A 22,331-nucleotide genomic window follows, 5' to 3' on the forward strand; every position below is an offset into this window, starting at 1 on the left:
TTACTTGTCTGGTTGTCTGCAAATTGAACGTTTGCTTGGGGTAAGAAATTGACTTGACTTTTCTTCTCTTCCCATCAGAAATTTTAAAGATGGGAAGCCACGTGTGGCAAGGGAGTATAAGAAGGACAATTAGAGTGGGAAGTGGCATACATAAAGTCTTAGAAATCATAAAGAAAAAATTATATATAAGAATGACAAATAGATGTACTTGCCCAGAAAAAACGAAATAAGCTAAGACAAGGGACACTTATATGGTATGCTAGCTGGCAAAGAAATATGAAAAGAAATTATTATTGATCTGAGGCTCAGCTCACTGGGATCACACTATAGCCTTTTTACATTTAAAGTCATGAGAATGTTTACAACTTTGGCTCAGAAAGTGTTTCTGAAATTTAAATCCTGTGCATCTCTATTAATCTACTCTCACTTCATAATTTTTAATAAAAGCTGACATTGTTAATGAATTAATTGGATTAAACATAATATAGTATAAATATTTTAAGATTAAAATATTTTCTTTTTTAAAAATCTCAGTTAAAATGCACTACCAGAAAAATCACATGGTATTAATAATACTAACCATATGGAAACTGGAGTATTTAGAATATAGGAAAACTACACACTCATTGTTAACTTAAGAAAGAATTATCACTCACTGTAACACTTCTAAAAACATGGGGCACATGTGGCCTTTTCCTGCGGAAACGTGTCTTTAGCTTCACTCATAATCTAATGGAAGTGAATCTCCACATGCCCATATCATCAGAATTGCTATTTGTTCAAACTTGGTAAAATAATCTATTTTTCAACAAATTGAATTTCTTCATATGCTATTTCAACTTGGGAAACTTTAGTCTCTCAAAATAAAATGTGTATGAGAGTTCAGGTGTTGCAGAGAAAAGAATCAGGAATCAATATATTTTACTCCTGAGTTTTGATTGATTTCTCAGTGGATTGAATACAAATATACCCCCAAAATTGCTAAAAACAAATGAATTAAGACAATAGTAAGTATTAGAAATGAGGGTAAAATTAAATACTACCTGGTATTTGTAAACTGGATACGTGTATGATTTAGGTGTAATATTCTTGGAACCTACATTCATCATCAGAGTAAATTGATCCAACCTAGGTCTATAAACTAATAGATTATGAATAATCAGATTTTCTACTGAAATTCCAAATGAAATGCCAACAGTGAAGCTGAGCTTTGCGACTTTCAAAATGCCCTTGTTCCAAGTGAATGTTTACACCCTACTAAGAAATATTCAAGAAACTCAGTGGTGTGCTCGTCAGTGTCTAACAATCAGCTCTCAGAGGAAAAAAGTTGGGATAGTGGGTTGATTTGATTTGTAGCTTTTGTCAATTCCCTGGCATAAATACTCTCACCATAACCAATTTCAAGTTACCAACATGAATTCACTGATATGGAGTTGGGAAGACATGCAAACATCAGCTCTCATGAGCCATTGAAAGCCTGCTCCAGGATACAGTGAAGGTTCTTACTATTACATTCAGATAGGTTAAAGAGAGATGTCAGGTTAAAAAATGGCAACATTTCTGGATGTGAATTTCAATTTGTGTAGTTGTAATGTTCATTGTGTGAATGTTTTTATTAGGTAAAGATTGTAAGGGAATTTTGGCCATCTTCCCTTTCAGAGGAACTACCAGGAAGCCGTGAAATCTGTAGAATATGCTGTGGGTTCCATTGTACATGACCTCGGTAGTGTAATCAGAAGTACAGTCACAGTTCTTGGGGTATCCCTGATATCTCATGACAGTTGCCTGGTCAGTCCCTTGATGACTGCTCTGGTTAATCAAAGGTGTAAATGAGGCCCCTACTTCAGTGGTCCTCAGGCATCACATATCCCTTTATTAATATCAGTGTTTCACAGGATAATGGCTTGGTTTTCCCTGCAAGTTATTAGTAAGTATATTTGGGCTGTCTGTCAGTCAGAGGGAAGGCTAAATAAAACAGTCTAAGAACAATGACCACCTCATGGCAATCATCCAGAGACAGGAAGTCCTCATGACAGTCACGCAGTGTTCCTTGCACAAGTTGTTTGTATGGCCAGCCTGGTCACGTGGTTGATGCTCTAAACAAAAAGGGATGCTTCAGGATGCTTTGGTGTGTTTCCATTGCTTTTATTTGGCAAAGGGCATTACACTTCGGCTTTTGTGTCTGATCTTTCTTACAGTTTTCATATATGGGTTTGCTGAGTCTCACTCAGCATGTATGTGAGTGAAATGTATGGTTGTGTTGATAGGGCTGTACGGAACCATCATACTCTTCAACAGCATCTTCTTAAATTTGCTCACACAGCCATGACAATAGCATCAGACACAGGAACCAGTAAGGAAAGCTGTATGTCTCTGGACAGTTTCTTCCATATTACCTGATGTGTAATCTTTTAAATATATTTCCCATGTTTTCCTGTAGCAAACAGGGAGCTAAAACAATCACACTATCAATTAGATCCTATCTTTTTGGGGACAGATACCTTTATCTGCCATGTACATTTACTGCCATGTCTCTGCCATGTACATTTACTGCCATCTGCTGTTATGAGTCTTCCAACTCAGCTATTCTTCAGAACTAACTGTCCCAATTCAACTAAAACTTTGGGCTGAACATGGAGATCATAGCTGCTAGCAATCGAAGGTAACTTCTCCCAGTTATGAGTCTAGCCTTAGAAGATTTTTTAATGAAAGTTCCAAGCTGGAGCTCAGTGTGTATGCTATCCATTCTCTTCAGAGCAATAATCACAGTTGGTAAACATTAAGACTGGTATTGTATAGACATGCTTTGTAATGAACTATAGCAACAATAATTTTTGCACATGATCAAGGGTTTATTGCAGCACTTCTTTTCTTAAGTGTTAGTATCAACAAATGACAAGGAATAGAAAAGTCAACATAAAGGTTTTAGAATGAGAACTTAAGGACACAGATTTGTGATTCTTTGGATGCAACACTTTTGGATGTGATTCTAAAAAGCTTTTGTTGAGCATTGTCAAATTTGTAAGCTTCATATGGGTGGACATCATATTTATAACGAATGCCCTTCTATATGTCCTACCATAGATGTGATATTCTTGACCTTAGTATCATCTTTGAAAATGTTAAATTGAGTATTCTGTTAACTTACATGTTATAAATTGGCATGTTGTATTATTGCAAGAGATTTGATTTTTCAGCCCAGTGCAAAGATCTTTCAAATGCATATGTCTTTTTTTTATAATTCCATTTTGTTTTAAAGCACATTTAAAATATAGTTTTCTCATTTAGTAAAAGTTGTCTAATTGAAAAAATACTCAAAATATAGTCAAAATAGTAAAAAACATGGTCAAATGTTATTAAGTTTGAGATTCATTTAACTGCTATCTATACTGCAAGTTATCCACATAGAGAACCTGTTCTTGCATTAATTTTTAAAGTCTAATTCAGGTAAATAAAGAAATAAACTTACTGGCAAAGTTAATTCATGTCCAAAATTTAAATTGACAAGCTAACATCATTACTGGGTAATAGCAATACCTAGCAACAAGAGAAAAACACATTTATATTTTGCACATATGAAAGCATTCAGTATTGTCATCAATTTTGCGATATTTCTTAGAAAGAGTTTGTCCCGTTCAGTTTTGTTATTGCTATATCATGGTTTCAGAACTCTGTAGCTACTGCAATTATGCATGAGCACTGTTCTGTGAGCCTACAACACAGCACTACAATAGCCCTTTAAACATTTAATTTCATTATGATTTAATGCCAGTAACTTATAACTTCCCAATTTGAGAAATCAAACATAGGTACCTTGGAGAAGAAAAAATCCATACATTGTATTTGTCTCTGGAGAGAAAACAAACTACTTATGTGCTTATGAAATATGCCACAGGAAAAAAAATATGAGACAGATGCACTGAAATGCCTTTAGCAGAAAACAAACCAGAGATGGAAAAAGCCAAAGAAATGAATTTATATCTTGCAAAATCATAAAAGTACTTCCAAACAGTTTGTTTAATTTTTCTTCATTCTGTCTCTCAAAAATTAAAGATAACTTTATATTTACATGGTGCTCCTAAGGCAGGGACTTAGTGTGATCTTTGTCATTGTTTTCTTTTTATAAAAAATAAAGTGGAACTTCTAGTCACAATGACTCTCTACCTTCATACTTTGACACACCACCTTAGTGTCAAACACGTAGCATCAATAAAGAAAATTTAAAATAAGCTTTTGAAAATATAAAGTCTAGCTCAAAAACAGGATAAACATCTTCCCAAATGAGAAATGGACAAAAATGCAAATCAGCAAAACAGTTAATACTGCAGACCTGCCAAGACCTAGATCTAGAAACAGGGCAGTTTAGCTTCTCTAGGGCAAAGGGTACAAATGACTCACTCAAGAAAACATGTGATGCTGCTAGATGGCACAGCCAGTGCACAGTGACCCAGCTTCCCCCATCAACGGGCCTGCAGCCAATTAGTCAGGGGACATCCCCCCAACTAGCATGCCCACAGTATTCAGCCCACCACAACAGAAGGGCCCAGGCAGCCCATAGAGGGTCATCCCTACAGCTCTATAGAGGAAAGTGTGCTGCTGGGCCCCATAGGAGGCCTCCTACATAAAGCCACTTCTCCAAGATTGATAAATATAACCAACCTACCTAATGCATAGAAATAAACACAGAGAATTAGGAAAAATGAGGAGAGAGAGGCATATGTTTCAAACGAAGGAACAAGACAAAACTTCAGAAAAAGAACTAAACAGTGGAGATAGGCAATCTACCTGATAAAAGTAATGATCACAAAGACACTAACTGAACTCCAGAGAGAACTGGATGAACACAGTGAGAATTTCAACAAAGAGTTAGAAAATACAAAAAAATAACCATGCAGAGTTAAAGAATACAATAACTGATATAAAAAATACACTAGAAGGAATCAGCAGTAGATTAGATGATACAGAGGAGTGGATCAGCAAGCTGGAAGACAGAGTAGTGAAAAACACCCAAGCTGAATAGAAAAAAAGAAGCAAGAATTCTTAAAAATGAAAATGGTTAAAGAGTTCTCTGAGACAACGTTAAGCATACGAACATTTGCATTAAGTGGTCCCAGAAGGAGGAGAGAGGAAGAAAGGGACAAAGAACATATTTTGAAGAAATGATAAATAGATGAAAACTTCCCTAACCTGGGAAAAGAAATAGACATACAGGTCCAGAAAGCACAGAGAGCCCCAAACAAGATGAACCCAAAGAGGCCCACATTAAGACACAATATAATTAAAATGGCAAAAATTAAAGATAAAAAGAGAATCTTAAAAGCAACAAGAGAAAAACAACTAGCTATGTACAAAGGAACTCCCATAAAACTATCAGGTGACTTTTCAGCAAAAACTTTGCAGACCAGAAGAGAGTGGCACCATGTATTCAAAGAGATGAAAAAAAAAAAGAAAGAAAGAAAGAAAAAGAAATATACAACCAAGAATATGCTACCTGGCAAGGTCATCATTCAGATTTGAAGGAGAGAGAATTTTACAGGCAAGCAAAAGCTAAAAGAGTTAAGCATCATTAAACCAATCTTATAAGAAATGTTAAAAGGAGCTTATCTAAGTGGAAAGAAAAGGCAACAACTAGAGATATAAAAATGATGAAAGGAAAAAACTCATTGATAAAGGCAAACATACAGTAAAGGTAGTGGAGCAACCACACATAAAGCCAGTAGGAAGTTTGAAAGACAAAAGTAGTAAAACAATCTATATCCACAATAAGTAGTTAAGGAATACACAAAATAAAAAGGTGTAAAATATGAAGTCAAAAGCATTAAATGTGGGACTTCCCTGGTGGTGCAGTGGTTAAGAATCCACCTGCCAATGCAGGGGACAAAGGATCGAGCCCTGTTCCAGGAAGATCCAACATGCTGTGGAACAACTAAGCCTGTGCACCACAACTACTGAGCCTGCACTCTACAGCCCACAAGCCACAACTGCTGAGACTGCATGTTGCAACTACTGAAGCCCACGCACCTAGAGCCCATGCTACGCAACAAGAGAAGCCACTGTAATGAGAAGCTCGTGCACTGAAATGAAGAGTAGCCCCCGCTCACCACAACTAGAGAGAGCCCGCATGCAGCAACAAAGACCCAATGCAACCAAAAAATTAATTAATTAATTAATTAATTAATTAATTTTTAAAAACACATTGTTTAAAAAAAACATTAAATGTGCTGTGGGTTAAAAATGCAGGTTGTTAGAATGCATTCAAACTTAAGAGATTATCAAATTTAAATAGTCACATATTATATTATATATGAAACTCATGGTAACCACAAACCCAAAACCTATATAGATACACACACACACACACACACACACACACACAAAAAAAAAAAAATAGAAAGGAATGCAAACATAACACTAAAGACAGTCATCAAATCACTAAAGAGAGCAAAAAAAGTAGAAAGGGACAAAACAGAACTAAAAAAAAACCTGAAAACACTTAACAAAATGGCAATTAGTACATACCTATCAATAATTACTTTTTTTTTTTAAACATCTTTATTGAAGTATAATTGCCTTACAATGGTGTGTTAGCTTCTGCTTTATAACAAAGTGAATCAGTTATACATATACAATATGTTCCCATTTCTCTTCCCTCTTGCATCTCCCTCCCTCCCACCCTCCCCATCCCACCCCTCTAGGTAGTCACAAAGCACCGAGCTGATCTCCCTGTGCTATGCGGCTGCTTCCCACTAGTTATCTATTTTACATTTGGTAGTGTATATATGTCCATGACACTCTCTTACCCTGTCACATCTCACCCCACCCCCTCCCCATATCCTCAAGTCCATTCTCTAGTAGGTCTGTGTCTTTATTCCGTCTTGCCACTAGGTTCTTCATGGCCTTTTTTATTTTTCCCCTTAGATTCCGTATATATGGCTTAGCATACTGTATTTGTTTTTCTCTTTCTGACTTACTTCACTCTGTATGACAGACTCTAACTCCATCCACCTCATTACAAATACCTCCATTTCATTTCTTTTTATGGCTGAGTAATATTCCATTGTATATATGTGCCACATCTTCTTTATCCATTCATCTGTCAATGGACATTTAGGTTGCCTCCATGTCCTGGCTATTGTAAATAAAGCTGCAATGAACATTTTGGTACATGACTCTTTTTGAACTATGGTTTTCTCAGGGTATATGCCCAGTAGTGGGATTGCTGGGTCTTATGGTAGTTCTATTTGTAGTTTTTTAAGGAACCTCCATACTGTTCTCCATAGTGGCTGTATCAATTTACATTCCCACCAACAGTGCAAGAGAGTTCCCTTTCCTCCACACCCTCTCCAGCATTTATTGTTTCTAGATTTTTTGATGATGGCCATTCTGACCTGTGTGAGATGATATCTCATTGTAGTTTTGATTTGCATTTCTCTAATGATTAATGATGTTGTGCATTCTTTCATGTGTCTGTTGGCAATCTGTATATCTTTTTGGAGAAGTGTCTATTTAGGTCTTCTGCCCATTTTTGAATTGGGTTGTTCGTTTTTTTGTTATTGAGCTGCATGAGCTGCTTGTAAATCTTGGAGATTAATCCTTTGTCAGTTGCTTCATTTGCAAATATTTTCTCCCATTCTGAGGGTTGTCTTTTGGTCTTGTTTATGGTTTCCTTTGCTGTGCAAAAGCTTTTAAGTTTCATTAGGTCCCATTTGTTTATTTGTGTTCTTATTTCCATTTCTCTGGGAGCTGGGTCAAAAAGAATCTTGCTGTGACGTATGTCATAGAGTGTTCTGCCTATGTTTTCCTCTAAGAGTTTGATAGTGTCTGCCCTTACACTTAGGTCTTTAATCCATTTTGAGTTTATTTTTGTGCATGGTGTCAGGGAGTGTTCTAATTTCATACTTTTACATGTATCTGTCCAATTTTCCCAGCACCACTTATTGAAGAGGCTGTCTTTTCTCCACTGTATATGCTTGCCTCCTTTATCAAAGATAAGGTGACCATATGTGTGTGGGTTTCTCTCTGGGCTTTCTATCCTGTTCCATTGATCTATATTTCTGTTTTTGTGCCAGTACCAAACTGTCTTGATTACTGAAGCTTTGTAATATAGTCTGAAGTCAGGGAGCCTGATTCCCCCAGCTCCATTTTTCGTTCTCAAGATTGCTTTGGCTATTCGGGGTCTTTTGTGTTTCCATACAAATTGTGAAATTTTTTGTTCTAGTTCTGTGAAAAATGCCAGTGGTAGTTTGATAGGGATTGCATTGAATCTGTAGATTGCTTTGGGTAGTAGAGTTATTTTCACAATGTTGATTCTTCCAATCCAGGAACATGGTAAATCTCTCCATCTATTTGTATCATCTTTAATTTCTTTCATCAGTGTCTTATAATTTTCTGCATGCAGGTCTTTTGTCTCCTTAGGTAGGTTTATTCCTGGATATTTTATTCTTTTTGTTGCAATGCTAAACGGGAGTGTTTTCTTAATTTCACTTTCAGATTTTTCATCATTAGTGTATAGAAATGCAAGAGATTTCTGTGCATTAATTTTGTATCCTGCTACTTTACCAAATTCATTGATTAGCTCTAGGAGTTTTCTGGTAGCCTCTTTAGGATTCTCTATGTATAGTATCATGTCATCTGCAAATAGTGACAGCTTTACTTCTTCTTTTCCGATTTGGATTCCTTTTATTTCTTTGTCTTCTCTGATTGCTGTGGCTAACACTTCCAAAACTATGTTGAATAATAGTGGTGAGAGTGGGCAACCTTGTCTTGTTCCTGATCTTAGTGGAAATGGTTTCAGTTTTTCACCATTGAGGGCAATGTTGGCTGTGGGTTTGTCATATATGGCCTTTATTATGTTGAGGAAAGTTCCCTCTATGCCTACTTTCTGCAGGGCTTTTAACATAAACGGGTGTTGAATTTTGTCGAAAGCTTTCTCTGCATCTATTGAGATGATCATATGGTTTTTCTCCTTCAATTTGTTAATATGGTGTATCACATTGATTGATTTACGTATATTAAAGAATCCTTGCATTCCTGGGATGAACCCCACTTGATCATGGTGTATGATCCTTTTAATGTGCTGTTGGATTCTGTTTGCTAGTATTTTGTTGAGGATTTTTGCATCTATGTTCATCAGGAATATTGGCCTGTAGTTTTCTTTCTTTGTGACATCTTTGTCTGGTTTTGGTATCAGGGTGATGGTGGCCTCGTAGAATGAGTTGGGGAGTGTTCCTCCCTCTGCAATATTTTGGAAGAGTTTGAGAAGGATAGATGTTAGCTCTTCTCTAAATGTTTGATAGAATTCACCTGTGAAGCCATCTGGTCCTGGGCTTTTGTTTGTTGGAAGGTTTTTAATCACAGTTTCAATTTCAGTGCTTGTGATTGGTCTGTTCATATTTTCTATTTCTTCCTGGTTCAGTCTCGGCAGTTTGTGCATTTCTACGAATCTGTCCATTTCTTCCAGGTTGTCCATTTTATTGGCATAGAGTTGCTTGTAGTAATCTCTCATGATTGTTTGTATTTCTGCAGTGTTAGTGGTTACTTCTTTTTCATTTCTAATTCTATTGATCTGAGTCTTCTCCCTTTTTCTCTTGATGAGTCTGGCTAATGGTTTATCAATTTTGTTTATCTTCTCAAAGAACCAGCTTTTGGTTTCATTGATTTTTGCTATTGTTTCCTTCATTTCTTTTTCATTTATTTCTGACCTGATCTTTAAAATTTCTTTCCTTCTGCTAACTTTGGGGTTTTTGTGTTCTTCCTTCTCTAATTGCTTTAGATGCAAGGTTAGGTTGCTTATTTGAGATGTTTCCTGTTTCTGAGGTAGGCTTGTATTGCTATAAACTTCCCTCTTAGCACTGCTTTTGCTGCGTCCCATAGGTTTTGGGTCGTCGTATCTCCATTGTCATTTGTTTCTAGGTATTTTTTGATTTCCCCTTTGATTTCTTCAGTGATCACTTCGTTATTAAGTAGTGTATTGTGTAGCCTCCATGTGTTTGTATTTTTTACAGATCTTTTCCTGTAATTGATATCTAATCTCATAGTGTTGTGGTCGGAAAAGATACTTGATACGATTTCAATTTTCTTAAATTTACCAAGGCTTGATTTGTGACCCAAGATATGATCTATCCTGGAGAATGTTCCATGCGCACTTGAGAAAAATGTGTATTCTGTTGTTTTGGGGTGGAATGTCCTATAAATATCAATTAAGTCCATCTTGTTTATTGTATCATTTAAAGCTTGTGTTTCCTTATTTATTTTCATTTTGGATGATCTGTCCATTGGTGAAAGTGGGGTGTTAAAGTCCCCTACTATGATTGTGTTGCTGTCGATTTCCCCTTTTATGGCTGTTAGTATTTGCCTTATGTATTGAGGTGCTCCTATGTTGGGTGCATAAATATTTACAATTGTTATACCTTCCTCTTGGATCGATCCCTTGATCATTATATAGTGTCCTTCTTTGTCTCTTGGAATAGTCTTTATTTTAAAGTCTATTTTGTCTGATATGAGAATTGCTACTCCAGCTTTCTTTTGATTTCCATTTGCATGGAATACCTTTTTCCATCCCCTCACTTTCAGTCTGCATGTGTCTCTAGGTCTGAAGTGGGTCTCTTGTAGACAGCATATATATGGGTCTTGTTTTTGTATCCATTCAGCCAGCCTGTGTCTTTTGGTGGGAGCATTTAATCCATTTATATTCAAGGTAATTATCGATATGTATGTTCCTATTCCCATTTTCTTAAATGTTTTGGGTTTGTTATTGTAGGTGTTTTCCTTCTCTTGTGTTTCTTGCCTAGAGAAGTTCCTTTAGCATTTGTTGTAAAGCTGGTTTGGTGGTGCTGAACTATCTCAGCTTTTGCTTGTCTGTAAAGGTTTTAATTTCTCCATCGAATCTGAATGAGATCCTTGCTGGGTAGAGTAATCTTGGTTGTAGGTTTTTCTCCTTCATCACTTTAAGTATATCCTGCCACTCCCTTCTGGCTTGCAGAGTTTCTGCTGAAAGATCAGATGTTAACCTTATGGGGATTCCCTTGTGTGTTATTTGTTGTCTTTCCCTTGCTGCCTTTAATATGTTTTCCTTATATTTAATTTTTGACAGTTTGATTAATATGTGTCTTGGCATATTTCTCCTTGGGTTTATCCTGTATGGGACTCTCTGTGCTTCCAGGACTTGATTAACTATTTCCTTTCCCATATTAGGGAAATTTTCAACTATAATCTCTTCAAATATTTTCTCAGTCACTTTCTTTTTCTATTCTTCTTCTGGGACCCCTATAATTCGAATGTTGGTGCCTTTAATGTTGTCCCAGAGGTCTCTGAGACTGTCCTCAGTTCTTTTCATTCTTTTTTCTTTATCCTGCTCTGTAGTACTTATTTCCACCATTTTATCTTCCAGGTCACTTATCCTTTCTTCTGCCTCAGTTATTCTGCTATTGATCCCATCTAAAGTATTTTTAATTTCATTTATTGTGTTTTTCATCATTGCTTGGTTCCTCTTTAGTTCTTCTACCTCCTTGTTAAATGTTTCTTGCATTTTGTCTATTCTATTTCCAAGATTTTGGATCATCCTTACTATCATTATTCTGAATTCTTTTTCAGGTAGACTCCCTATTTCCTCTTCATTTGTTAAGTCTGGTGTATTTTGACCCTGCTCCTTCATCTGCTGTGTGTTTTTCTGTCGTCTCATTTTGCTTATCTTACTGTGTTTGGGGTCTCCTTTTCACAGGCTGCAGGTTTGTAGTTCCCGTTGTTTTTGGTATCTGTCCCCAGTGGCTAAGGTTGGTTCAGTGGGTTGTGTAGGCTTCCTGGTGGAGGGAACTAGTGCCTGAGTTCTGGTGGATGAGGCTGGATCTTGTCTTTCTGGTGGGCACGTCCACGTCTGGTGGTGTATTTTGGGGTGTCTGTGGCCTTATTATGATTTTAGGCAGCCTCTCTGCTAATGGATGGGGCTGTATTCCTGTCTTGCTAGTTGTTTGGCATAGGGTGTCCAGCACTGTAGCTTGCTGGTCATTGAGTGAAGCTGGGTCTTGATGTTGAGATGGAGATCTCTGAGAGATTTTTGCCGTTTGGTATTACGTGGAGCTGGGAGGTCTCTTGTGGACCAGTGTCCTGAAGTTGGCTCTCCCACCTCAGAGGCACGGCCCTGATGCCTGGCTGGAGCACCAAGAGCCTTCGTCCACACGGCTCAGAGTAAAAGGGAGAAAAAATAGATAGAAAGAAAGAAAGAAAGAGGCTATAATATAGTGAAGTAAAATAAAGCTATTATAAAGCAAAGCTATACAGACAAAATCTCACCCAGAAGCATATACATATACACTCACAAAAAAAAGGAAAGGGGAAAAGTTAATATATCCTGCTCCCAAAGTCCACCTCCTGAATTTGGGATGATTTGTTGTCTATTCAGGCATTCAACAGATGCAGGCACATCAAGTTGTTTGTGGAGTTTTAATCCGCTTCTTCTGAGGCTGCTGGGAGAGATTTCCCCTTCTCTTCCTTGTTGGCACAGCTCCTGGGGTTCAGCTTTGGATTTGGACCCGCCTCTGCGTGTAGGTCGCCTGAGGTCGTCTATTCCCCGCCCAGACAGGACGGGGTTAATGGAGCAGCTGCTTCGGGGGCTCTGTCTCACCCAGGCCGCGGGGAGGGAGGGGTACAGAGGAGGCGGGGCGAGCCTGCAGCGGCCGAGGCTGGCGTGACGTTGTAGCAGCCTGAGGCGCGCCGTGTGTTCTCCTGGGAAGTTGTCCCTGGATCACGGGACCCTGGCAGTGGCGGGCTGCACAGGCTCCCGGGAGGGGCGGTTTGGAGAGTGACCTGTGCTCGCACACAGGATTTTTGGAGGCGGCAGCAGCAGCCCCAGCGCCTCACGCCCGTCTCTGGGGTCCGCGCTGATCGCCGCGGCTCGCGCCCTTCTCTAGAGCTCATTTAGGCGGCGCTCTGAATCCACTCTCCTTGCGCGCCGCGAAACGAAGAGGCAAGAAAAAGTCTCTTGCCTCTTCGGCAGCTGCAGACTTTTTCCCGGTCTCCCTCCCAGCCAGCTGTGGTGCGCTAACCCCTTCAGGCTGTGTTCACGCCACCAGCCCCAGTCCTCTCCCTGCGATCTGACCGAAGCCGAGCCTCAGCTCCCAGCGCTGCCCGCCCCGGCGGGTGAGCAGACAAGCCTCTCGGGCTCGTGAGCGCTGCTCGGCGCTGAGCCTCTGTGCGGGAATCTCTCCGTTTTTTCCTCTGCGCCCCTGTTGCTGTGGGGTCCGCACTGATAGCTGTGGCTCGCGCCCTTCTCTGAAGTTCATTTAGGCGGCGCTCTGTATCCCCTCTCCTTGCACACCAGGAAACAAAGAGGGAAGAAAAAGTCTCTTGCCTCTTCGGCAGCTGCAGACTTTTTCCCCGGACTCCCTCCCGGCTAGCTGTGGTGCACTAACCCCTTCAGGCTGTGTTCACGCCGCCAACCCCAGTCCTCTCCTGCTGGTGAGTGCTGGTCGGCACCGCTCCTCCGTGCAGGAACCTCTCCGATTTGCCCTCCGCAGCCCTGTGGCTGCGGTCTCCTCCGTGGCTCCGAAGCTTCCCCCCTCTGCCACCCGCAGTCTCTGCCCGCGAAGGGGCTTCCTAGTGCGTGGAAATCTTTCCTCCTTCACAGCTCCCTCCCACTGGTTCAGGTGCCGTCCCTATTCTTTTGTCTCTGTTATTTCTTTTTTCTTTTGCCCTACCCAAATATGGGGGGAGTTTCTTGCCTTTTTGGAGGTCGGACGTTTTCTGCCAGCGTTCAGTGGGTGTTCTGTAGGAGCAGTTCCACGTGTAGATGTATTTCTACTGTATCTGTGGGAAGGAAGGTGATCTCCGCGTCTTACTCTTCCGCCATCTTCTCTCCTCCAATAATTACTTTTAATGTAAATGAAATAAATGTTCCAATAAAAAGCTATAATGATTAAGGTATCAACTACATAACAGATTACATAATGATAAACGGATCAATCCAACAAGAAGATATAACAATTGTAAATATATGTGCACTCAACATAGGAGTACATAAATACATAATGCAGTATTAACAAATATGGAGCAAAATTGACAGTAATACAATAATAATAGGGAACTTTAACATCCCACTTACATCAATGAACAGACAGAAAATTAATAAGGAAACACTAGCCTTAAATGACTCATTTGATCAAATTGTATTAATAGTTATATACAGAACATACTGTCCCAAAACAGCAGAATTCATTCTTTTCCATTGCACATGAAACATTCTCCAAGATGATCACATGCTAGGTCACAAAACAAGTTTCAGTAAATTTAAAAATTTCAAATCATATTAAGCACCTTTTCCAAACACAAGTCAATGAGACTAGAAATCAACTGCAAGAAAAAAAGCTGCAAAAAACACAAGCATGTGGAGACTAAATCATATGTTACTAAATAACCAATTGGTCACTGAAGAAATCAAAGAAGAAATTTAAAAATACCTAAAGCCAAGTGAAAATTATCACACAATGATCCAAAAATCTATGGAACACAACAAAAGCATTTCTAAATGGGACGTTTATAGCAATACAAGTCTACCTCAGGAAACAAGAAAAATCTTAAGTAAACAACCTAACCTTACACTTAATGGAACTAGAGAAGGAAAACCAACCCCAAGTTAGTAGAAGGAAAGAAGCCACAGAGATCAGAGCAAAATTTTTTTTTTTAAAAAAAAGGAATCAATGAAAGTAAGACCTGGTTCCTTGAAAAGAGAAACAAAATTGATAAAACTTTAGCCAGATTCATGAAGAATAAAAGAGAGAGGACCCAAATTAATAAAATTAGAAATGAAAAAGAATTTACAATTGACACCACAGAAATACAAAGGATCATAAGAGATTACTATGAACAATTATGTGCCATTAAGATGGATTTTATTTTAAATGGGGATTAAGAGGCACAAACCTCCAATTATAGAATAAATAAGGCACAAAGATGCAAACAACATAAGGAATATGGTCAATAATATTGTAATGACTTTGTATGGGGAGAGATGGTTACCAGACTTTTGATGGTGATCATTTTGTAACATATGCAAATGTCAAATCATTATGTAGTACACCTGAAACTAACATAATATTGTATGTCAACCATATTTCAATTAAAAAAAACACATGCGACAGATACATATATACAAAGAGAGAGAGAGAGAGAGAGCCTGTCATCTGGAATTCTCACCTTTAGCAAACTGCCAGCTCAGGAAGAAAATAGAATGCAACTGAAGTATCGTGAGCAGAAGTGCACCAAATAATCTCTCGCAGCTCTGTGAATGGACCTGTGGACCATCAATATCACCATAGGCCAGAACTACTCAAATATCCAGAATCCAAAATTCTAGTTTAGGTGCTCAGAGGACCAGGTAGCATTCTCATTAGTGCAGGCAGAGTTGAGTACAGCACAAGAGCACAGGAGAAAGAGAATAGGAGTGCAGAAAAAAAGAGAAAAACAAAAATACTTTTGACTCAAAATGAGCCTAAACAGCACAATACCAAAACACATGACAACATTGAGAAAGGAAACAAGCAAATCAGCAAATAGAGCATGAATCACTCTAGATAAAATTACTTTTATGGAAAAGTCTGACAAAAACTTTAAAATAAGTATTTTTAGAATACTAGAGAGCACAAATGAATAACATTCATTTTAAAAAAAGAAATTACAAAAGCAAAACAGGCATAAATTAAACACCAAAAAATGTGGAAAAGATTCAAAATCTTGGGAATAAAAGATTATATTTATTGAAAATTAAAACCCAATATGCAGACCACTGAGGGGAAAAAACTGGTGTCTAGGGAGAATACAGGACAGAGAATTAAGAGAATGTTCTAAGAAGTGAAAGCAAGATTTAAAAATTTAGAGGACATTTTAATAGGCTTCCAAAAAATGTCTAATATGGGTTCTAGAAAAACTCTATAATAAGAGATTTCAGAGAATGTCAAAAAGCAATATTTGAGGTGATTCAGGTGAGAATTTTCCAAAATTGAAGGAATACATAATTCTTGAGATCAGAAGTGTACTCAGAGTATTAAGAAGGATAAATAATGATTAATCCATCCCTAGACGCATTATCACAATTAAAGAGAAGATCTTAAAGCTGCCAAAAAGAAAAGCTAAAGTAACAAAAGAACAGCTTTTAAGCTTTTTTTTTTTACTGACTTCACATCAGCAGTAGAATGCAACAAATAATTAGCTACTGTTTAAAGTTCTTAAAAAAAAAATCTAAAATTTTATACATTTTTAAACAATTATTCAAGGGTGATATGACTCTGAATTTACTACCCATAAATTCTCATTACAAGAACTATTTAAACTGTATTTAGCAAGAAGATAGATAGAGATAGGTATACCTAGAAGGAAGGTATGAAATCCAGGAAAACAGAAGAATGTCAATAAAGTATTTAATTCTTGATTGCTTTTTATAAAAACTTATCGTTTAAGAGGTGAAACTGAAAAATATTGTATATTCAAGTCCAAAATTTAGAAAATACAAATAAGCAAAAGAGACAAATTGAAAAATCATTCTCATTCCCAGCATGCAGAGATAGCCACAGATAATGTTAGTGAAAGTAATTCTGGTATTATCTCCATGCATATTTTCATAAAAATAATATATCATCTAAATTGCCTTATTTCTTCTATTTTATACAAATATCTTCTATGCCATTAATTATTATTCTACAACTCCTGTTGAAAAGCTGGATAACATTCAATTATATAAAATTTCTTGGTTGGTAATTAAATCCATGCTCTGTTGTTTACATTTTTACAACCTTCCCTTGGTTTTGGATATCCTGAACTTCCAGTTTGAGCAGAATCTTCTAAAATTTTTTAAATAAATTGTATTTTCCAAATCAGACTGTTTTTACCAAATTGTTTAGCAAGCATACCTGAAGACTATAAGTCTAAAAAATAAGAATGTTAAAGACACTGAAAAAAAAGTCTGTTGCATCAAATTTTAATTTTTAAAATAATTCAACCTAAGTGTTTGATTTTGATTCCATTACAAGCAATATTAGTAAAAGTAGATGAACATTTCGACTTGACTGTGTAATTTTTTTCATAAAAATCTCTTTAGAGATCCCTGTCTAGCCAGCAAATAATTGCTTTAACTTTGGATTTTAATATTAGCACTGAATGATTTATGTGTACATTAAATAATGTGATTCTCACCAACCATTTATGAGCTAAGAATGATTATCTCTCTTCTGTGGATAATCACACTTCAGGGAAGAGAGGTTAAGTGGTTTGCCTAAAATCACTCAGCCAGGCAATGGATTATCTCAAAATATAATCCTTGAGTCTTTAAATCATTAGACTCGGTTGGCCTCAGCAATACTTGCGAGACATAACAGATATGCACGTAGATTTTTCCTCAAATGATTTATGTGGCATAAAGTCTAATTTGTTTATAGAGCTTTTTTTTTTTTTTTTGGTTCTTATGACACAATTTGGTCTGTAAGCAGATATAAGGCATTATAAAAATGAATGTGATAAGAATTCACATGTGGGAAAATCTCTGGTTAAATTAGAGTATCAATTTCCAAAATAGTACATAGATGAAGCAGATAATAGAATCAACCATTTGCCGGAAGGGTCAAGGGAAGAAAGGCAGGAGGTAACAGAAAGCAGATGGAGTAGAGTGACTTCTTTTGTAGAACTGCAGTTCAGGGTTAGCTTTTAACAAGTTCTGAGTGAAGTAATAAGAGAGCTTATTATTTCTTAATAAGGACATGTGCATCCCTGACAGCTATTCCCCCATCTCCAGTATAAAATGTCTGTATAAGCCCACATCAACTACAATGGCAAATGTGCCTCGTGTGTCCCTTCGATATAAAGTTCATGTAAATGGGACTCTAAGAGATTATTCCTAGCACTTAAGAATTTTGATCAGTGATCGATCTATGCTCGTTTGCCAGAAACTTCCTTCGTTTTAGCTCTGAAAAGTCCTGTGACCTGGAACACCTCTCAGTCCTGAGCATACTGGGGCCGTTGGTCAAAATTAAAATAAAAACTAATTGTGTTCACTGTCCAAAATTTAGAAAATACAAATAAGCAAAAATGTGCATTAAAATTATCAGTGGGAACCTGCTGTACAGCACAGGGAGCTCAGCTCAGTGCTCTGTGGTGACCTAGATGGGAGGGATGCAGGGGTGGGAGGGAGGACTAAGAGGGAGGGGATATATGTATACATATAGCTGATTCACTTCATTGTACAGCAGAAACTAACACAACATCATAAAGCAACTATACCCCAGTTAAAAAGAATTATTCATACTTTCATCATGCAGAGATAACCACTGAATTGTCTTTTAAAATTCAGTTTTAAAAGTATGTCAAGTACTTCCGTATGTGTACCTTTTCATTTGATTGCATCGTTCTATAAACTCTGATAAATTTTCAACTGTGTATTGACCATTTCCGCCACTCGTTCCACAAATTCCCTTAACCTTCGACTCTTGGTTATCTCTGAGACAGAGTACTAGCTGGTATATTAGCAGCTTGCCTTCTGAGTTTTGATAACTGTATCACAGGGTAATCTCACAGCTCCAGGGTATGCAGCCATTCATTTCTTATTCCATTTCTATCTCCCCCATAGGCCAGGGAAGGGAAATTTCTACCTAGGGAGTTTAGCATCATTTAACATCAATGTTACATGTCCAACAATCTCCTACATGAATGAGAACATATGTCAACCATAGTGAGCACTTAAAAGTTATCAATAACTACTCATACACAGTAAGCTCTTTTTGTTCTGTGTGGGTTTAACTTTCTGGAAGCATTTCAACTCCTGATTTAAAGACAGGAGGAGAGAAGGAAAATAAAATGCGGTGTTAGAAAAGAAATATGTCTTTATCGATCCTAAAATGTTCAGACTTGGTTGAGACGATATTTTAGGGTTACTGTGATCCAGAATGTACCTCTCTCTTTGGAGTACTTATCTATGTGCAAAGTTATCCTGTTCTTACCAATAACGCATACAGTAATGGCCTCTTCCACTTTATTTCTAGCTACACAATGCCTGTTGGCAGCCCTAGGGTTGCTTGTATGATTGAAATGGCTGCAGATGGAAAACCTCCAATATGGAAAGAAGACACCAAGATACCTCATGTGTCCCAGGTAGATATGCAAATATCCAGTTTCAAACATTACTAAGTGTACCCTCAATATTTCAAAGTGTTTACGTTACTAAGCATTAATCATATTTCTTTAGAGAACAGATTCCTTGTAAAAAGCTCTCAACAAAACACCAGAATATTCATCTCTGATTCTTTAGGTATAATTAAATATATTTAATACCGCCTGTCACTATAAAAGTTTTATTAAATTTAACAACTCTCACACTTTGCATATAATATGCTTTATTTTAATAAAACAGGTCAGGAATGGGGAAAGATTAGCAAGATATAAAACAGTGCTTAAAAACTTACATTTTTATAGTCGATGCTAGTGCTTGCATTATGCTGTTTAAAGTCCTTTCTCAGAGTTTTAGATTTACAGGAAACTTTTCTTAGAAACAGTGAATGAAGCTAAATTGAAAGAAGAGAGGATGTCTGTCCCGCCAGAGACAAGGCAATTTGCTGAATTCTTTTCATGTTAATGATGTTGTTGGCTACATGCTTCTTAGTATGACTTTACAGCAATACATTTAAGATAAAGAATTTCTGGTCCATTTGATCATCATGGAGAGTTAATTTGTATAATTAGAGCTCCAAAATGCTAATTTTGGTACACAGTAAAGTTGGAAATGTGTAGTGCCCTAATGAATTGGAAATTTCCTTTTATTTCTATTTTTTCTGGGTAGTCTCCTGTTGAGTGTATACAGGCATCCAAAAGAAGCACATAGGAATATCTAACATTTGCATAATTATATTACATTTTCCAAATTATGGCCATATATATTATCTCATCTATCTTCACAAGAACCCTCCAAAGAGTGATTACCCTTTTTATAAGGCTAAGGAAACTGAATGTCAGATGTCTAAAATTTCATGGTGCAAAAGAAAGAGACTTGATCCTTGGTTTTCTGATTCCCAACCTTTTTTGTTCCCTTCTAATACACTTTACAGCTCTTCATTTGCTGGTGCAGCGATTCAAAAATGTCGAGTGGATTGTCAGGATAGGTATAAAATTGGTTTCTGTGTTGTAAAAAGTAATGCTAGAGCCCAAGATGACCAAATATTTAGATTCATGACATGGAATATTCAAATGGTGGAAAATATAGGAAACACTCATAGTTTTGTGAAAAATACAATGTAAAGCAGCCAGTGTGATTTTTATCTTTATTAATTCCTTATAGTCATCCACTTTTTATATTGAGAACTCCATATTTTCTTATGAAAAACATATGTTATAACATAAACATAAATGAATTATATCTTAATTCATAGAATTCAACTTGTTCAATAAATGTCATTTGTTGCTGAAAACGCTAGATACATGTGTGACAAATAAGTCTCCTCACATTTTAGGTTGACTGAATGCCCATCCTCACACAGAGACTACAGTTTATGATTTAAACTGAAAAGAATTTGGATAGTTTTAGGGTGGTAAACAGAGAGATGCACTTAGGCTCTCTAAAGCTTGTTTACAACACTCTGCCTCTTTATGTTCATCCCAACTCAAGTGCTCCGAAGTCTGAGGGGATCACTTCCACCTTAGAAAGCAGGTTAACCCCATAGCTCGGCACCCACTGTGGTGAGCTTCTCACAGACTAGACCCCAGTCCTGGACTTGTCCCCAGGAGCCTCCAGGCCAGCTCCCCATTTTTTTGTGTGAATTATACATTTTGCTACTCCCTTTTCCTCTCTTATTACGGTGAGAGGATGGTGGAAATTTGTGGAATAGGATATAAGCATTGAGGATTTTGTGAGCTGAAGTCACTTAAATTTTAGTCATAGACTTTGGCCAAAACAATTAAAAACAGGTTCTAGCTCTGTCTCTGCTCATTGTAATCTAGTAGGAATTGTTACGTATATAAATTACCATTATGTACAGAATGGTACTTTTCAGAACATAAACCTATAACAAAGCCAGACCAAAACCAAGAGAATTAAATCCAAAATTATATTATAGATTGGATAAAAGAAACACACATTAACTTAGAGAGAATTTTTTGGGTAATTTTGAAAGTAAAGAATAAAAATCTCTCCTTAATACTGTTACCAGTAACAGCTAACACGTAGAGCACTGTGTCCCAGACACAGTTCTAAGAACTTTTTATACTTTAACTCATTTAATCCATACCAAAAAAAAAAAAAAAAAAAAAACCTGTGAGGTAAATACTATCCTCTCCAAATAAAGAGGAGTAAAGTTAAGGCAAAGAGAGGTTAAGTTTCTTGCCCAAGGACGCACAGCTATTCTGGGATTCAGTTGCAGACATTCACACTAAAGAACCCATGCTTTTAACCAACACTATGCTGCCTCACAACCTTTGAAACGGTGTTTTCCCTTAATCATTCTATTGCAACTCTTAACTCTTTTATGTAATTCTCACTTATTGTGTGCTATTATTTTCTTTTTACGGTGATAAAGAACCACATACTATAAGATTTATCCTCTTAACAAATTTTTAAGTATACTGTAAAATACTGTTATCTGTAGGCACATCGTTGCATCTTGCATGACTGAAATTTTATACCCATAGAACAGCAACTCCCCATTTCCCTCTCCAACCAGCCCGTGGCAACCATCATTCTACTTTCTGCTTCTAAGACTGTGACTACCCTAGAGACCTCATATAAGTGGAATCACCCAGTACTTTTCCTTCTGAGGCTGGCTCATTTCACTCAGCATAATGTCCTCAAGGTTCTTCCATGTTGTAGCATATGATAAGATTTCCTTCTTTGATAAGGCTGAATAATATTACACTGCATGTATATACTGTGCTTTCTTTATCCATTCATCCACCGATGGACATTTAGATTGTTTACACCTCTTGGCTATTGTGAATAATGTACAATGAACATGAAAGTGCAAATATTTCTTCAAGATCTGTTTTCGATTCTTTTGGATAAACCCAGAAATGGAATTGGTAGGTCATATAGTTCTATGTTTCTAATTTTTTGCAGAACCCTCATACTGTTATCCATGGCAGCTGCACCATTTTACATTCTCTCCAACAGTGCAGAAAGGTTCCAATTTCTTCACAGCCTTGTCTACACTTGTTACTTTTGGTTGTTTTTTTATAATGACCACCCTAACAAATGTGAGGTGGTATCTCATTATGATTTTGATTCGCATTTCTCTGATGAGTAGTGATATTGAACATCTTTTCATATACCTTTTACATATGCCATTTGTATGTTTTCTTTGGAGAAATGTCTG

The 22,331-nt window shown here is 37.2% G+C and overlaps 1 protein-coding gene across 1 annotated transcript in view; it reads left to right on the forward strand.

Annotated features, from left to right (window-relative positions):
- Window positions 1–22,331, forward strand: part of EYS (eyes shut homolog) — a 1,726,005-nt gene that overhangs the window by 1,458,368 nt on the left and 245,306 nt on the right. Inside the window, exon 32 of the mRNA XM_059941649.1 lies at window positions 19,017–19,125. Coding sequence (XP_059797632.1) covers window positions 19,017–19,125 — 109 coding nt within the window. The remainder of the gene's footprint in view (window positions 1–19,016; window positions 19,126–22,331) is intronic.

The sequence above is a fragment of the Balaenoptera ricei genome, chromosome 12, assembly GCF_028023285.1.
Source record: "Balaenoptera ricei isolate mBalRic1 chromosome 12, mBalRic1.hap2, whole genome shotgun sequence".
NCBI classification, from domain to species: Eukaryota; Metazoa; Chordata; class Mammalia; order Artiodactyla; family Balaenopteridae; genus Balaenoptera; species Balaenoptera ricei.